We start from the raw sequence: 16202 nt of genomic DNA, 5'->3' as shown, positions 1-16202 counted from the left end.
CAAAAGCAAGCGCATTTATGTATAAGCAAGTTGTAAAATTCCTTCAGCAAAAAAGAGGTGCTGTTCAATAAATTGTGCCAAGTTGGTCATTTCCTTTTCCAAACTCATAGTGGATGTGGTATGTAAGAGGAGAGGGGATAACTAACATAAAGGATGGTGTGGTCCTCATATTACATTGTAACATTGCAATGCAAAATTCATGACACAAGGCGCTTTTGTGGAGTATTTTTTTTTGCTCATCCATTGTAATGCCAGTTACAGAATGTGTGCTGCCATTTTAATCTTCATCTGTTCTGTAAACCTTTACATAATTCTACATTATTATGAGTACTGATGTGTAATAGCTGATGTCCTGATGCACCATCACAGGCAAAATTGGCCAACAGTGAGAGTACCTACCTAAATTCTCTTTCCTCAAGCTTGTTGCCTTAAATTGTATCCATCCCAACAGTTCATGGCTGATCTTTTGTCTGATCACGGTTGATTTGGAGGCTGGTAAACAAAGTCCCAGTGCTCTCTGTCACAGAAAAATCCATTTGTGTCATTCTCTCTAATTCTGTATCTAGCTGCCTGAGGCTACCTACCCAGCGAACTTACATGTACAACTCACATACCCATGTACCCAGTCTGTATTCTTAGGCGTAGTGTTTGTTTATTGCTTTATAAGTACAGAAAAGGCCTAATATTGCACATGGAAATGCACTTTCAACAATGACACTATTAGTTACAAAGGCATATGTCATAAATACAACCAGCTAACACACTGGGGCTTGCTTTTCAGCAAAGTTCTGTTTATTGTGAGTTCTTCTATCCACTGCCCTCTTTCAGTATTATTTTGTGAAGACACCGAAGCATATTCAGTTATTTCATACTATTGTTGTAAAGTGGGTTGACACAGTAGGGGAGACTAAGACATACACTTTACACTTTTTATTCTGTGTTATATTTCTCAATCCCAATACATCACATCTAGCTATATTCAATACCAAATGAAAGAAATAAATTTTGGGTACTAATGGACACTGCTTAAACCTTCACTGTTCTTATAGCAATTCACCCCACCAACAGGTAAGTGTCACATGATGTGGGGTATGTTTAGTTAAAAAAATAAAACAATTTTTGAAAACAATATAGATTTTGCATTAATATGCAAATGAACAAAACAGAAGAAAAAAAGCAGCAAAAAGGTCGTGACCCCAAATGAACTGAGCTATATACAACTGTCAGAGCTGTCAGAATTGTATAGAGAACGTAGCACATAAAACAAATAACAAATAAACAAAAGGTAAATAAAATCCCTTTTCCCTTATTTCACATTGTGACATTTTCCACAGCACCATACCCCCAGCATTTTACTGCCTTCTGAGAGCATCCATCAAGTCCTCATGCGTCCGGTTCCAGTGTTCAGTTGTTTTTATTTTGCATTGTTTATTAAAGCAGTAGATTGTTCAAGATGTACAATGTCTATAAAGACAGCCACTTCTTTTTGATAGGGAATTGGGCAGGAACCATGAAAAAATGACAGTTTTCTTTGCAGCTGTGAATCCAGAGTTCGTCTTTGATTTAGGGTTAATGCTACAGAGGAATCATCATTCAGGAGGAATAGGCAGGGATGTTCACTCAGTGATAGACCCAAGAGTTGTGAAATAGTGGCAGAAACACTAGACCAAAAACCAGAAACCAGTGGACACTCAAAAATTACATTTGTCATACACAGGAGAGGGTACAAGTTTCATTTGAAAGCGTTTTAAGAGTGTATGATAAATTCTAAACTTATTCAAAGAGTATATCAGTTGGTGGGCAGGATGTTTAGAGCTTAGAGTTTTCCCAAATAGAATCCCAGTCAAGGTTTTGTTCCGCCAATTCTCTGTCCCAAACTTGTGTAAGACCAAGGGTAATACACTTAGCATTAATAAGAAAACCATAAATGATGGCCACCATGCAAGCTGTCTGGGTTTTAATCCACTGAATCATGGGATGGGGTATTAGGGGTTTGTCCCAAGGGACTCCATAAGCTTTGAGTGAAGATCTGAGTTGTAGATATAGATACCATGAAAACCCAGGTAAGTTATAGCAATGTTTTAGATCTTGGAATGCCCATAGTCCTTTATCATACATATCTTCCAGAGTGTTGACGCCCTTGTTTGACCACAGTGGGTAAACGTATGGTTTCATGTCTTAGCAGACAATTATTCCAGATTGGAGAATGTGTACAAAATTTTGAGCTATACTTAATTTTTCTACCATATACCAGACACATAGTGAGTTGGCAATAATTGGGCCAAATTCTTTAAAAGCTTTTTAATTTGATTCCTGAAAACAGAACGTTTTATAATCTATGTGGAGCAACTAATGACTCCACAATCAACCTCCACAGCAGGACAAGGGACGATCACGTATCAAACCATGTGCTCAGTTGTTTAATCTGAAAGGACCAGTTGTACATTTTAAAGTCTGGGAGCAACAGACCACCCATAGCTTTGGGACATTTGATACAAGGGCTTTTGTCTTCCCAGATAAACTTAGTTGTGATCCTCTGCAATTCTATAAAATAATCTCTGGGGGGTGAGAGCGGCAACATTGAGAACAAAAAATTAAGACATCCAAGCACATTCATTTTGATTATTCCAATTTTACCATATAATGTCAGTTTCAATGTGGACCATCTTTGTAAATCTGACTGTACCTTATTTTTAAGTGTAACAATTCTCATAGCTTTTCATAGATTTAAGAGCTATGGTCAATTCTTCAGTTTTTATAGGAAAGCCTAGCACCTCTGCTTCAGAGGAAGACAGTGTAGGGAGGTCTAAGCTGGATAAGAAATCATTCTTGATATGCTCATTTGAACAGGGGTGGTTTGTTCCTTAGGGCGGGAATTTTTCTATCACATTCTACCACAGCATTACACTAGCTGTGACTGTTCTAGAGTCTAGACAGTTTGTCCTGCCTCTGAATATCATAGTCCAATCAGTGTCAAGACGTGTTTCGTGGAGTATCGCCCCTTTCGGGCAATAACAGTCTGGCTGAAAATCGCCCAGATCACTCTGATAGACTGTTATGGCATTTTTTCGAACTGCAGCCACTGCAATGCAATCTGTATGGGTTCCGGGTGGCCTTGCACTAACGTGCTTTTGTCATACGTAACCTGGTATTGGGATCACCGGGGCAGGCAGTGATCTTGTCACATTCAAGATCAACATGGCTAATGTTAACCTCAACTCGGAGCAACCTGATCATGTCATTAAGAGAAATACCGTTCAGTTGTCGCAGTAATCAGCATAAATTGGCAACTAAAGAATTAGGACCACCCAGACCAAATTTAAACATCAAGTATCTACAAAGGGAGGGAAATCGTATAACCGGGGATTTTCACGGAGCTGGTATGAGCGGAAAACATGGCTAGCAGAATGTCAAGATAGCTAGCTGACTAATTTGCACAATGCAATGTGACCATGTCTAGTTAGCTAGCTGTTATGTAAAAAGCCCAAACATACTGCAGAAAAAGATCTGGAGTGGGACTTCAGTGACAAAAGTACAGACTAAACCAGTTACGAAAGAAAGCAAGTTTAATAATTTTATATTCTTTCTTTTGTCATTAAAAAGAGGCAGACAATCAGGCCAATAGCCACTCACAGTTCAGACATAGGCACATCAGTTACAAAAGCAATAAATAACCACACCAAGAAACCAAACCCTCAAATAACACTGCACACTGCAGATATCAACATGGTGAAATCACAGCAAATACACACACCATGTCTACTCACTTCAGTAACTGGTCTGACCCTGCTAACTGTTCTAGGCTATGGCAAGGGCCTGAATAAGTTAGAATTATAAAAACACTTAAAAACAGACACAAAATACATAAAACCCCTTTCCTCAGCACCCCCCCCCCCTTCTCATTGAGGGAACCCCACACAGTGCAGAGACCCACTGGGCCTTTAAACAACACCCAAACTGCGTGACGTTACAGACCTGTGTGAGCTGGGACACACAATATGCGATCTCTCATATCTTCTATCCATTCTTGCTCCAAACACACCTGATTGAAATTAGTGTGACCTCTTGATTAAATCAGGTGTGTCCGGCTAAACAAAAGTGCCACTGATGAGTTCAGTCAGGTAGGTAGAGCAGGGAAAGATGGAAAGTGTAGTAGGGGGGCCCCAGGATTGAAAATCAGTGCTTTAGCGGTTTTCATAGGTATATCAATCGTTTTCGTTGGGGATGTAAATTCTATAAACGCTTACTATAAACAATTATTCACACTCCCGTTACAGTTAATATACCCATTGAATGGGTCACCTTAGCCATCATTGCAACAATTGCCCCCCCTGAGAGATTTGGCAGGAGCCGCCACTGCATTCGAGTCTGCTTCTGAAGTATACAAAGCAGAGTAGAATTCTCTAAACGTGTTACTTATTTCTTGCTGGTTGTGAGAAATTAGCCCTGAAGAGGTCTGATACTATTTACGCATGAAAATGATGCATTTCCTTTCATTTTGAGTGCCAAAATTCTGCTTGATCTTTCTTTGTAGTAGCTCAGATAGTTTTTTTGTTTCTGGAAGAATGGAGTGATGATGAGAAGGAAGTGGCACTACCCTGTAAGAAACACTTGGTAACTTCCCAAAGAGACTGTGGAGTAGTGGCTGACTCTTTGTTTAATAGGAGAAACTCAGCAGGGTTATATTTAAGTTGTGAGATGTAGTTACTATTTTTCAAAAGAGTGATATTAAACTTCCATCTTTTAGTCTTTGACTTTACGTTGTTGCCTATAAAAATGGATAAAGTATACCTCCATGGTCAGAAATTAGTATGGGTGACATCTGTGTAGATATGATACAGTCATGTACATGAGGTCATACGAATATGTAGTCAATTTGCGAGAACGTTTTATGGCGGGATGAGTAGGAGTAATCTTTAGTGGTCAAATTTCTAATTCGCCAAGCATCAATTGTATTCAATTCTTCCATAAATGTATTCAGGTCTTCAAATGGATGCACTTATGCCTGTTATGGGCTTATTTATAGATTTATCAATAGCAGGATTACACACTTGATTGAAATCACCCTTAACAATTAGGTAATAGTCTTTAAAGTCTAGCAACATTTTTGTCACAGATGGAAGAAAACTAGGGTTGAACTCGTTTGGTGCATAGACACATGCAATGCAAAGCATAGTATTGTTTTTTTGTATCAAATATCTTTATTGATTTTGAACATGATAACTCACTTTTCCAAAACGGGCTGGTTGCATCATTCAAGTCTCCCTCAAAACATCTTCCCTACCTCCCACCTGCCCACCCATGAACTGAGCCATTAGTGTAGATAAAATTATTTTTTCTTTTTTAAAAAATACTTGTATACATATACACATATACCCACATGCACAAACATCAAATGAAAATAAAAAAGGATACAGTTTTACTTGGTAAATGTCAAATTTAAGAAGTTAGGTTATCAGGTCTTGGTTCCAAAAATGTAAGAAATGAATCCCATATTTTATGAAAGATATGACTTTTTTTGTTTGATTGTGTATGTAAGCCTTTCAATCGCTGTACAAGAAGCTCATTAATCCAAAGGTTCAAAGATGGACAACAAACAGTTTTCTAATGTCTAGCAATAAGACACTTTGCTTGTAATAGGCAAAGGTTGACCAACTTACTTTCATGAGTTCTTAGGGTCAATGCTTCTGGCATAAGACCAAGAATACATATCTCAGGGCATACAGGGATTTCTTTGTGGATGATGTTGGAGATTGTGTCGATTATTCCTTTCTAAAAGTCTTGTATGTGTTTATACTTCCAAATGCAATGAAATAGGGTTCCTTTCTCTGTTCTACATTTTATACAACTGTCTGGGATATTAGGATTGAATTTATTGAGTTTTTCAGGAGTTACATAGGTTCTCATAAGCCAATTATATTGGATCAATTTAAATCTACTATTAATAGATAACATTTGCGCTTGATAACAAGCTTTTTCCCATTCCTGCTCTGTAATATCTATCTGAAGATCCTTTGCCATTTCTTCTGATCCTTAAAGCAGGGCATTGATATGACTGAATACTAGAGCTCCGTAAACTCCGTATTTGAAATTATTTGAACAAATGAGCTTAAGGGATCCCACATTTTTCTTTAAGATTTTCAAAAGACATAAGGGTGTTATCTCTATAAAGGTCTGAGATCATCTGTAATCCCACCTGAGCCCAGAGCCTGAATCCAGGATCTGATTTACCTGGTGTAAACATTGTGTTACCTCAAATGGGAGAAAATTGTGATAACCCTGTTGGTTCCCTAAACATGGCTTGTGATTCATACCAAGCTGTAATTATGTTTTTAACAAATAGATTAGCTGTGTTCTGCTTAAGCCTTCTGAGAGAGTCAGAGTGGAGATATGTATCCAGAGTTAGTCCTCTGGCTCTCCATCTTTCTCTATCTGGAACCATGGTAGATAGGAAGGGTTAGTACAGCAGGGGAATGCGTGAGGGACGCCTTGGTGCGTGAAGCGCATGGGCGCGTTTCCTGAAGGGGAGGGCAGTGTGACAGAATGCTGTCACTACGGTTGAGTGTGTGCTCTGACTGCCATACCAATGAGCCTGGCTCTTTGGTGTCGCGGTCAAAGCTGCAGTTTGGTACCCCGTAGGCCTGGGTTCGAGGCTGGGTGGGGTGACTGCTCTCACCCTTGGCTACAATGGGATTATGTTTTTGATTTGAGGTGTAATAGTAATCCCCAAATACTTGAACCCATCTCTAAATACTGTAAAAGGGTGCTGGATTGTTGGATTATTTCTTTCTTGCTCATTGAGACAAAGTATTGATGATTTAGACTGATTGACCTTATAACCTGATTTTCCAAATTGATGAATATTATTATAATTATTAGAGTAGGTATTGTGTTTTTTAGATCTGAATGATATAACAGTATGTCATCAGCAAATAAAGAAATTTGATGTTCTTGGGCTGAAATATTAATTCCCTTTATCCCTGGATGATTTCTGATTGCTATTGCCAGGGGTTCAAGAGTCAACACAAATAACAATGGAGACAGTGGACAACCCTGATGAGTGCCCCGTGACAGACTGAAGGGCTCCGAAGTTAAATTATTTGTAATAACTTCAGCTGATGGTTCACAATAGAGTAATTTAATCCACTGACAGAATTTAGGACCACATCCGTATCAACAGAGTACATCAAATAAATAAGGCCATTCAACTCTATCGAATGCCTTTTCAGCATCCAACGATAGAACGCAGTTATCTTTAGCATCTTTCTTTTCGTGGATGATATCCAGTACTCGCCGTATATTATGGAAGGCCTGTCTATATTTCACAAATCCATTTTGGTCATTATCAATGATTGCTGGTAGATGGTCTTCTAATCTTAAAGCTAGCACCTTGGCCAAAATTTTAGCATCAGTGTTTATTCAGGACACCGGTCTATACGATTCACATTTAGTTTGTGGCTTGTCTGGTTTAGGTATAAGTGTAAACAGTGCCTTTCTTAGTGATAGGGAGAGAATGCCTGTTTCCAAGGATTCCTCATATATGCCCATAAGAGGGTGTATTAATTTTTCTTTGAAGGCTTTACATTTATCAATGGGTAGACCCATACGTGGAGTTTGAAGGGAGGTAGGGGGGCATTGCAACCCTCCCAGGGCCTAAAATATGTCACTACATAGAGTCTAAAATAAGTCCAATAAAAATATTTCTTGCTGATAAATATATATAGCCGGGCAAAAAAAAATGGGCCAAGGCCAAAATGGCAAAACATTAAGCTTTTAATGGTCTTAATAACAAATAACTTTTCAGGAAATTAGCAAGAATTAAACAAACAGATAAAGTAACTTAGTATGGGATAGCTTTCCCCTGTGATTTCTTTAAATGTTGAAGCCTCGAGGGTAAACTTGCAGACAGCTTTTTACAGAAGGAAGAGTCAATATTGTTCCATTCAGTGTTGATGGCTTCAAACAGTTGATGAGTAGTTGAAAAACATTTCCCGGCTAGTTTGTGTTTAATGCGAGATGTGAAATATTCTATATAGGGTTCAAATCTGGACTCTGATCCACAATTCAAAGCACTGCCGTTCATGTCAGAGGATGACAGGCAAGAAATATACAAGAGTGATTGCTGAAGCTGCAGCAACAGCTGAGCAGCATACCCAAGTAAACTCAATTGCAAATAAATTAAACACATAAAATGATTTATGCTTTAGATTCCTTTTAGTAAGTTTTATAAAACATAATTCTAATGTAATGATTATTTTACATTATTTTATTATATGCTGTTGCCTATGGCTGTATGTGTAGGTGTTTGCAGTCATGTAGCTGAAATTGAATGCTTACAATAGGTTTCTATTGATGCAGTCTTCTTTACAAACAAACATTTGCTTTATTCAATCTAGTTTACAGTTCATAATACTTTTTATGTTTACCTATTATTTAAACTGAATCTGGAGTTATATATTGATCAGTGATAACATGATGTACAAAACAAAACAAAATTATAGACTTTGCTATTGCTGCATTATTAGATATTGAAATGTGTCAAAAATGAAATTCAAAAGCTGTATGTAGTTTAGCTGTATGTATTCAAATGTAGTTTTTTTGTTTACTTCTAATTTTAAGTTAAATTTTATACTGTTGTATTTGAAGATATTTTGTATTGTTTAAATGCTGCCCTTGGTTTTTGAAGGGGAAAAATAATGTTATAAGGAGTAGGCTACATTTAATTACTCATGTTCAATTCAGTTGTGCAGCTGTTGAATAAAGCTTTCAAGGTATAAAGCTTTAGAGGTATGACTCAACTTTTTTTTAAAATGATTCAAGGTTTTAAAATCGTAACAGAAAATCAGAAAAATTGTAATATCGGCTCGTGATACTTACAGAATCACAATACAAATCGAATTGGCACCTAGGTATTGTGATAATATTGTATCAGGCAGTCCCTGGTGATTCCCATCCCTATTACCTAAAGTCTGTGATTTCATTACCTAGCAAAAATTTAAACCAGAGTCATTCAGTTTATCCTACTGTTCAATATCTCCTCGTTGTCCGCCTGGCTCACTGGGTGTTTCAATAAATTTCTCCACTTCCTCTGGGGAGTTGCAGGTCTTCTTCAGTCCTCTGTGTGTGACCGTCAATTTTGCTGGGTATCTGAATCTGTATTCAGTGTTCAGCGACTGTAGATGTTTCTTCACCCCATCAAACTGCTTTTGTTGTCTGCGCACCTCCATGGAGAAATCCGGGCAGGACATCAGTTTGTGCTGTTGGTACATCACTGTTTTCATCTCTCTGGCAGCCTCAATTACTTTTTTGTGGTTTTTTCGCCCTCTCAGGAGCAAATCTTTAAATATTTAAGCAGCATACTTTAGCTAGCTACTTTAGCTGTTCTTCAGTGTCAGATTTTAGGACATTCTGATTCTGGTTATGTTAGCGCGTCTGCTGAACTGTAAATGTAATTTTATTGTATTTAGGCTAAGTGGCATTTCTTGTGCTTGATTTCTGCCTTTGTTCTAAGCCATCTTGGTGCTTTTAGCACTTTTTAACTGGTAATTCTGTCTCGGCGGTAAATTTTTATTTAGGGAAAGCGTGTTCAGTTAGGGGAAAAAAATGTGGCCAAAACTGTGCAAGAGTTGCTGGATGATCAGATTTCTGGAGGGACACCTCCAGGATGAGTTCATCTGCGACTGTTGCCGACTCGTTGAGCACTTGGAGAACAAGATTCTTGATCAAGGCCCAACTAGCTGGACTCCACACTAATCCTGAATTGTTAGAGTTCCAGGAACTGATTAGTATGCTCTATAGAGAGATAGTGTGCTCACCCAAGCCAGGTAGGGGGAAGATGCAGACCAGATAGGGCGAGAGAGCTGGGTTACAGTAGGGCGTAGGCGTAGAAAGGGCCGCACAATTCCAAGAGGGGCGGCATCTCCAGAGATCGTGGTGACCAAACCGTTTCATGCCACTGCAGGACGAGTTGGCCCACAATCCTGAGAGCGGGAGGACTGAAGAGCCCCAGGGCACCCAGGCGACCTCATCCTCTAAGAAAAGGGAGTTGGTGATAGTGGGGGACTCAATCATTAGAGGGGTAGATAGCATAGTGTGTTCACATGACAAGGAGTCTCACATGGTCTGTTGCCTGCCTGGTGCCCAAGTTGGAGACCTCCTGGAGAGTGCGGACAAGCTCCTGGCCAGAGCAGAGGAGCAATGGAGGAGCATGTTGGAGGCAATGACATAGGAAAGGGTAGGTTCGGGGTTCTGCAAGAAAAATTTATTGAGCTAGCGGGGAAGATTAGGAGCCTCCATAGAGGTCTTCTCTGGAATTCTACCAGTACCACGTGCAAGCAAAGGGAAGCAAGCCTTTATATGGAGGTTTAACATGTGGCTACAAACCTGGTGTAGGAAAGAGGGGTACAGCTTTATGGGGCACTGGGACTCCTTTTGGAACAAGGGTGACCTGTATAAATGGGACGGGTTACACCTGAACCGGAGGGGTACAGCTGCACTGGGCCAGCGTATGCTTAGGGTAGCAGAGGGTTATTTAAACTAGGGTCTGGGGGTGCAGGGAGGTTATACAGTGAGATGGGTAGGGATAGACAGACTGCCGGAATAGAACACACCATGGCTAAATATTTTATTAGTAGTGAGGATGCTTCTAATTCAGTCAGAGCAGCACTGTAATAGAGGTGGTTCTGAGCAGCTGGAGGCAGGGGGAAGAACAGGAAATGCACACATGGTACCCTGAAATTCCTCTGTTTAAATGCTAGAAGCATAAAAAATAAAATTTTGGATCTAGAAACCATTATGCGTAATAGTAATTATGATGTTGTTGGGATTACAGAGACATGTCTTGGTGCAGGGGATGGGGATCAGTACAACGTAGAGGGATACAAGCTGCTAAGAAAAGATAGAATCAATAGAAGAGGAGGAGGCGTAGCTCTGTATGGAAAGGATAATCTTAATATTCAGGAAATTCCAGGAATGGAGCCCCTTGGTGTTAGTGAAGACATATGGATTAAAATACTGGGGGAAAATGAAAAACGCCTGAATATTGGAGTATGCTATAGGCCACCAGCCTCAGACAGCAGTGTCAACAGTATGCTCTTTGATAACATTAAACTAGCATGTCAGGAGGGTGAGACAATAGTAATGAGGGACTTCAATTACCCTTCAATTAATTGGGAAGCTGTGTCAGGTTAAGGTAAATGTGAGGAAGAGTTTTTGGATGTTGTAAATGACTGATTTTCTGTTACGATTTGTTTGATACAGTCTGTTACTCAACCCACGAGAGAGAACACAACTCTAGATCTGGTTCTGTGTAATAATCCTGATAGAATCGGCAGTACTGAGGTAGGGGAACCACTCGGAACCAGTGACCATAGTTCAATTACATTTGAAGTTTTTTGGCAAGTTAAGTCTGCATTCTCCAATGCAAGAGTATTCAACTTTAGACGAGCTGACTTTATTAAGATGTTTGATTATACAAGGAATATAAACTGGGTACCTCTTCTAGATAGTAAAACTGTGAAAGAAATGTGGTGCATATTTAAAATGATTATTCTCGATGTACAGCGTAAATTCATTCCGCAATTTTAAGGTCATCTGTGTTCCTGTATTTGTTTTCCTCCCCCCAGAAGCCATCATGACTTTTAGTTTTAGCAGTTAAAATGCATGGATTAATGTAGAAAAATGGGCTTTGGGATGGAGCTAGTGATTACACGAACCATACCATATGAAATATATAAAATCCTTTTTATTTCCATTTCTTTATTTTTTCATTTCTATGACTTTATATTTTCTTTATATTTCTATTAAAATTTTCAGAACCTGAACAATTATCAGATCTTCCCTTCTTTAACACAGAACTAAATTGAGCTGTTCATCTGAGTGACAGACTGTGACAGAAAACTCTTTGTAAGAGGATAACAATAATATTGAAATTTTGACAAAAATCTGTTATGCACATAGAACAAAACAAGAGCAAGTCCAAACAAATTGCATGAACCATGGAAATGCCTCAAGGATACCCTTGACCATGAGATTCATGTCATTTTGAGGGGAAGTGCGTAGGGCAAGTGAGCAAAAATGTGGATTGGGACGTAGACTCTCTCTTTTCAACACACACATTAAAGCTTGAGATAAAGGTTTTGTCATTAGGAAACTTTCAAAAAGTAAGGGGCAATATTGTAAGTGTTTTCAGATGGTGTTCAAATATGTTTAAACTATGTTTGAATTGTCTCAGTTTTGTGGCCTTGGCTACAGCTAAGATGATCAAACTCAGTTCAATATGGTGAACCTTTTAGGACTACATTTTTGCACTAGCACCTCCTAGTTTGGATGAGCTGTGTGACAACTTACTCATGGGACAACTTTCCCTGGTTTCCCTGACACACAGAAGTTGGGTGGACATTTACTCTCAATAGAGGTAAATTCACACAAAATCTGAGGCCCTGTTTCAATGCATCACAGCAGATGTCACTGAAACCTGCATCACCAAGGCATGGGAGTTTGACACCTATTCAGCCTATCCAGTATACAAAGCTAGATTTTGCACACATGCTGTTGTGAGGCACACAACAGACTGATATATACAAATTGTGCATCATAATAAGTTGTAAAATAATTAAATATTACTGCAGCCACATAACAGGTGAATACAGATGTCGTCACTCCTCTTTTTATTTGTCCAAGGACATTGATAGTGTGTGCTGTGTCTAAGTTAAGTGTTCAATGCAACCGAGTAATCGCTGAGAATATAAAATAATTGCCTTGCGCATTTTTGAGTATATGTTACCACTTTTTAGTATATACAGTTCTGTGCATGAGATACCACCGTGGTATTAACTTTTGTGGCTGTGGCTTTTTTTAGATTTCCATGATTTTCAGCAAAAATACAGTGACTGCTCCATGAATTTCAGTAATAACACAATGATGGTTCTGTAAATTTTGGCAATAATTTCCTTGACAAACACACGGTCCTGACATTGCCAAACTATGCCTGTTTTTACTGAGCCCCTGCCCTCCCTAAAGTCTGTGCATGGCCTTGCATGCAGTGTTTCCATACACAAAACATACACAGTATATACAAATGTATATACACTCACATAATGAAATATCTAGAAATCATAATGAAAAGTCTCTGTGGTTTTAAAAAGCCATTAGTGGGTCATGTTTCCCACCTTTCCCTTTGTAACAGTTAAACAGCTGTTTTCTCAATATTTTTTACTCAGTCTTGCCTAATTTTACATTGCATATCCTTGTTTTCCAGGAAGCATATGGAAATCTGTAACCATGGCATGTACTTCTTGTGGTACATTGTGTTTCAAAATGTAATACATAAATTTATTTGAACAATCATTTTCTGTACTGATTTTAATTACCCTGGAAAGGGATGAACAGGTTTGAAGGTTAGTATATGAGGCACTTTCAGCTTATTTCATCTTATCTTTTCATTTACAGGATGTTCTTTCAATTATCACTTCCTTTTTACTAAAGGAGAAGATGGAGAATCTGTCCTTGAAACCTGTTTAGTCTTGCACATTCCTCAGTTTCCAACAAAATTAACAAAACTTGACAGTTTGTGTGATTAAGACGATTAATTACAAAGCTTCCTTTGTCCCTCTTGATTTGACCTTTTACTGGCACAAATGGGTGTTGAATTTTAATATTATTGGATCTGTGGTTTTCTGTGCTGGTGTAGCATGACTACCTTTATTTAGACAAACCCACCACTATGCTGAAAACTGTTCAATTCAGACAAATTATTATAAAGCCTATGTTAATACAGTTATGCAAATAGGTCATTGGTGTCAAAGGCCAGAACTATAATGAAAATATTTCAAAAAATGTAGTTTGTGGATGTCAGTGGTGAAGTATTATAATATTATGAACTGCCGATAACAGATTCTCTCCTTTCTGTTTTTAGGGAAGAAGCCGATCTGGGTCACCCTCTAAGCGCTGAAGTCTCATGTTTCAGTTGAGGAAAAGGTGGATGCAAGAGAAACAGAAAAGCATGATCAAAGGAAGACACCTTCTTGACATACTTACACTTTGCCCCATTTAACACACTAATACTTAGTGGCCCTGTGTCCTAGGTAGCAACACAATCATTGTAAATAATCCCCTGCCTGCTGCGGTTACACCATTGGTGGGAACGGATATGAAGAATGGATGAATATGAAGTTTTCTCAATCTTTGCCACGAGGGATCCTTTCTTTTCTACTGTGCTTATTTATGCCTTAAAAACATCAGGAATTTGTGCAGTGGAGGCTGAATCAGGCCAGCGTTTTATACACAGTTCGGCCATTTGAGAAGTCAGGAGCTGTTCACGTCTTAATTGTTGTTGTCTTCCCCTACCATGGAAGACCTGACATGTAACACAATTTACATGTAACACTCTTTATCTGATTTGTTTCCTGATCATTATTTGCTCCTCTGAGGAATATTTATCCTACCATGGCTCATTGGTGATGTTGCAAAAATGTTTGTCAGAGTCAGTGTGAAATGTGTTTTATTTATTTGGTAACAAAAGGGGTCTTATGTGAAGTGTTTCTACGTGGAAAGGGGCTAATAGATTTGAAAATGAATGGACAAAAAGTATTCAGCTACTCATGAATTTTATCAGTTCTAATCTTAAAAAAAAAACATGCTATGCAAATGTCTGTCAAGTTCTAATGGTGTTATCACGATTATGTTTAGTGTTTACACTACTTAAAGTAACTAACTGATTTTTGACAACATTTATAACTGGACTGGTGTTGGCAGTTTCCAAACCATATTCAAAGAGTTAGTGCCCTTAAGTGCAGTTTTTCATTTTAAAATTGCTGTATGTATGTTATTGTAGCACAATTAATTTTTTCCTCTTTGGTTCTTTACTGTAGGTTTAGCTAATCATTCATATTTTGCTTTCTATTTATGCATGTCAATAATTATGAAACTCAAATGAAAATGGAAAGCTGATGTAATGCCACCTGTGATCAACACTGTCCTGTCAGTTGTCAATGGTCTTTATACACATTTTTTCCTCCCCCCAACTGCCCCCCCCCACCAGAATTTTGAACCTTCAATTGAGCATTAAGCTCATCTCACCACAACAACTGCTACACTCACGTAATAGCACTGAAGGCAGATGTGAGCAATTTTCTGCTGCAATATTGACCAAGGCCAACTGCTATTTAACATACTACAAGTCCCCCAGTGAACTACAGGACAGCCAACTCAAATTAGAGGATCGGTATACATCTCTCTGTCAACGTAGCAACTCCTAGGTGCCTAAGGGAGGAGCAGGTGAGGCTGTGAGCCAAGGAATGAGATTGCTATACCTGCCCCGGGGGCAGCCCAGATTTCAGCTAGTGGTATCTAAGACATCAGACTTTAAACACCTGCTTATATGTGTTCTTTTATTAACGGCCTAACCACAGGTACTTATCCTGATGTTACTCCTTTTGTATCTAAAATTATCTTGAAGTATGGCATGGTGCAATTAAGAGGGTACAACAGAAAGTTGCTGAGAGTCCAGAGGAAGAGAGAACCCCAGTGGTGATTTCTGTGAGCTAACTGCACTATTGCAAATGTTTAGTAATGTTTTACCATGTGTGTAAAATGAACATAAATACTGTATTGTATTCCACCCCTTCCTCATTTATGTCCATAGTATTTGTAAATCAGTATTAAAACCCTAAATTCATTATGCTTGTCACAAAATGAAAGTAACAAAAAAATAAAGTGTATTTTTAATGTGTAATATCTTGGCAAACTGCACACAGTTATAGTGCTATGCAAACAATTTCAATAGTCCAAAAGAAATTTCTTTACAGACCAAAATGCCTTAACAGGATTTTGTGCCAGTATCCCTCAACCTATTTTACTGTAACCTCAAAAAAAGAAAAAAGTTCATTAAAAAAGTTGGATTCTGGTGAATTTAAGAAGGGAGTTGTGGATGGGTTAAATGTGGGGATACCTATATGTGGATATCTATGCTTGTTAGTTCTGAAGGGACTACTCATCTACTTGTGCCTTACACAGACAACATCAATGAAATCAAATGTTTTTACATTGAGATTGACACAAACACTGTACATAGTAATGTGGCCTCCATGAGGTGCTCCTCACAAGCAATGTGGCCTTGTACTGCTAGTTATCAGACTACGCCAGTCCCAATAATTAGGGTGGGAGACCCTATAAGCATGTGTTGCGAAGGTACTGCCCACTAG

The 16202-nt window shown here is 38.6% G+C and overlaps 1 protein-coding gene across 1 annotated transcript in view; it reads left to right on the top strand.

Moving 5' to 3' along the window:
• LOC118769280 (myelin basic protein-like) overlaps positions 1-15867 on the top strand; it is a 45265-nt gene extending 29398 nt beyond the window's left edge. The window contains exon 6 of the mRNA XM_036516326.1: positions 13916-15867. Within this exon, the coding sequence (XP_036372219.1) occupies positions 13916-13951 (36 nt within the window). The 3' untranslated portion in view covers positions 13952-15867. The remainder of the gene's footprint in view (positions 1-13915) is intronic.
• Positions 15868-16202: the final 335 nt, after the last annotated feature.

Source organism: Megalops cyprinoides, chromosome 21 (assembly GCF_013368585.1).
Source record: "Megalops cyprinoides isolate fMegCyp1 chromosome 21, fMegCyp1.pri, whole genome shotgun sequence".
Taxonomy (NCBI): Eukaryota; Metazoa; Chordata; class Actinopteri; order Elopiformes; family Megalopidae; genus Megalops; species Megalops cyprinoides.
This window is presented reverse-complemented; position numbering and strand designations above follow the sequence as displayed.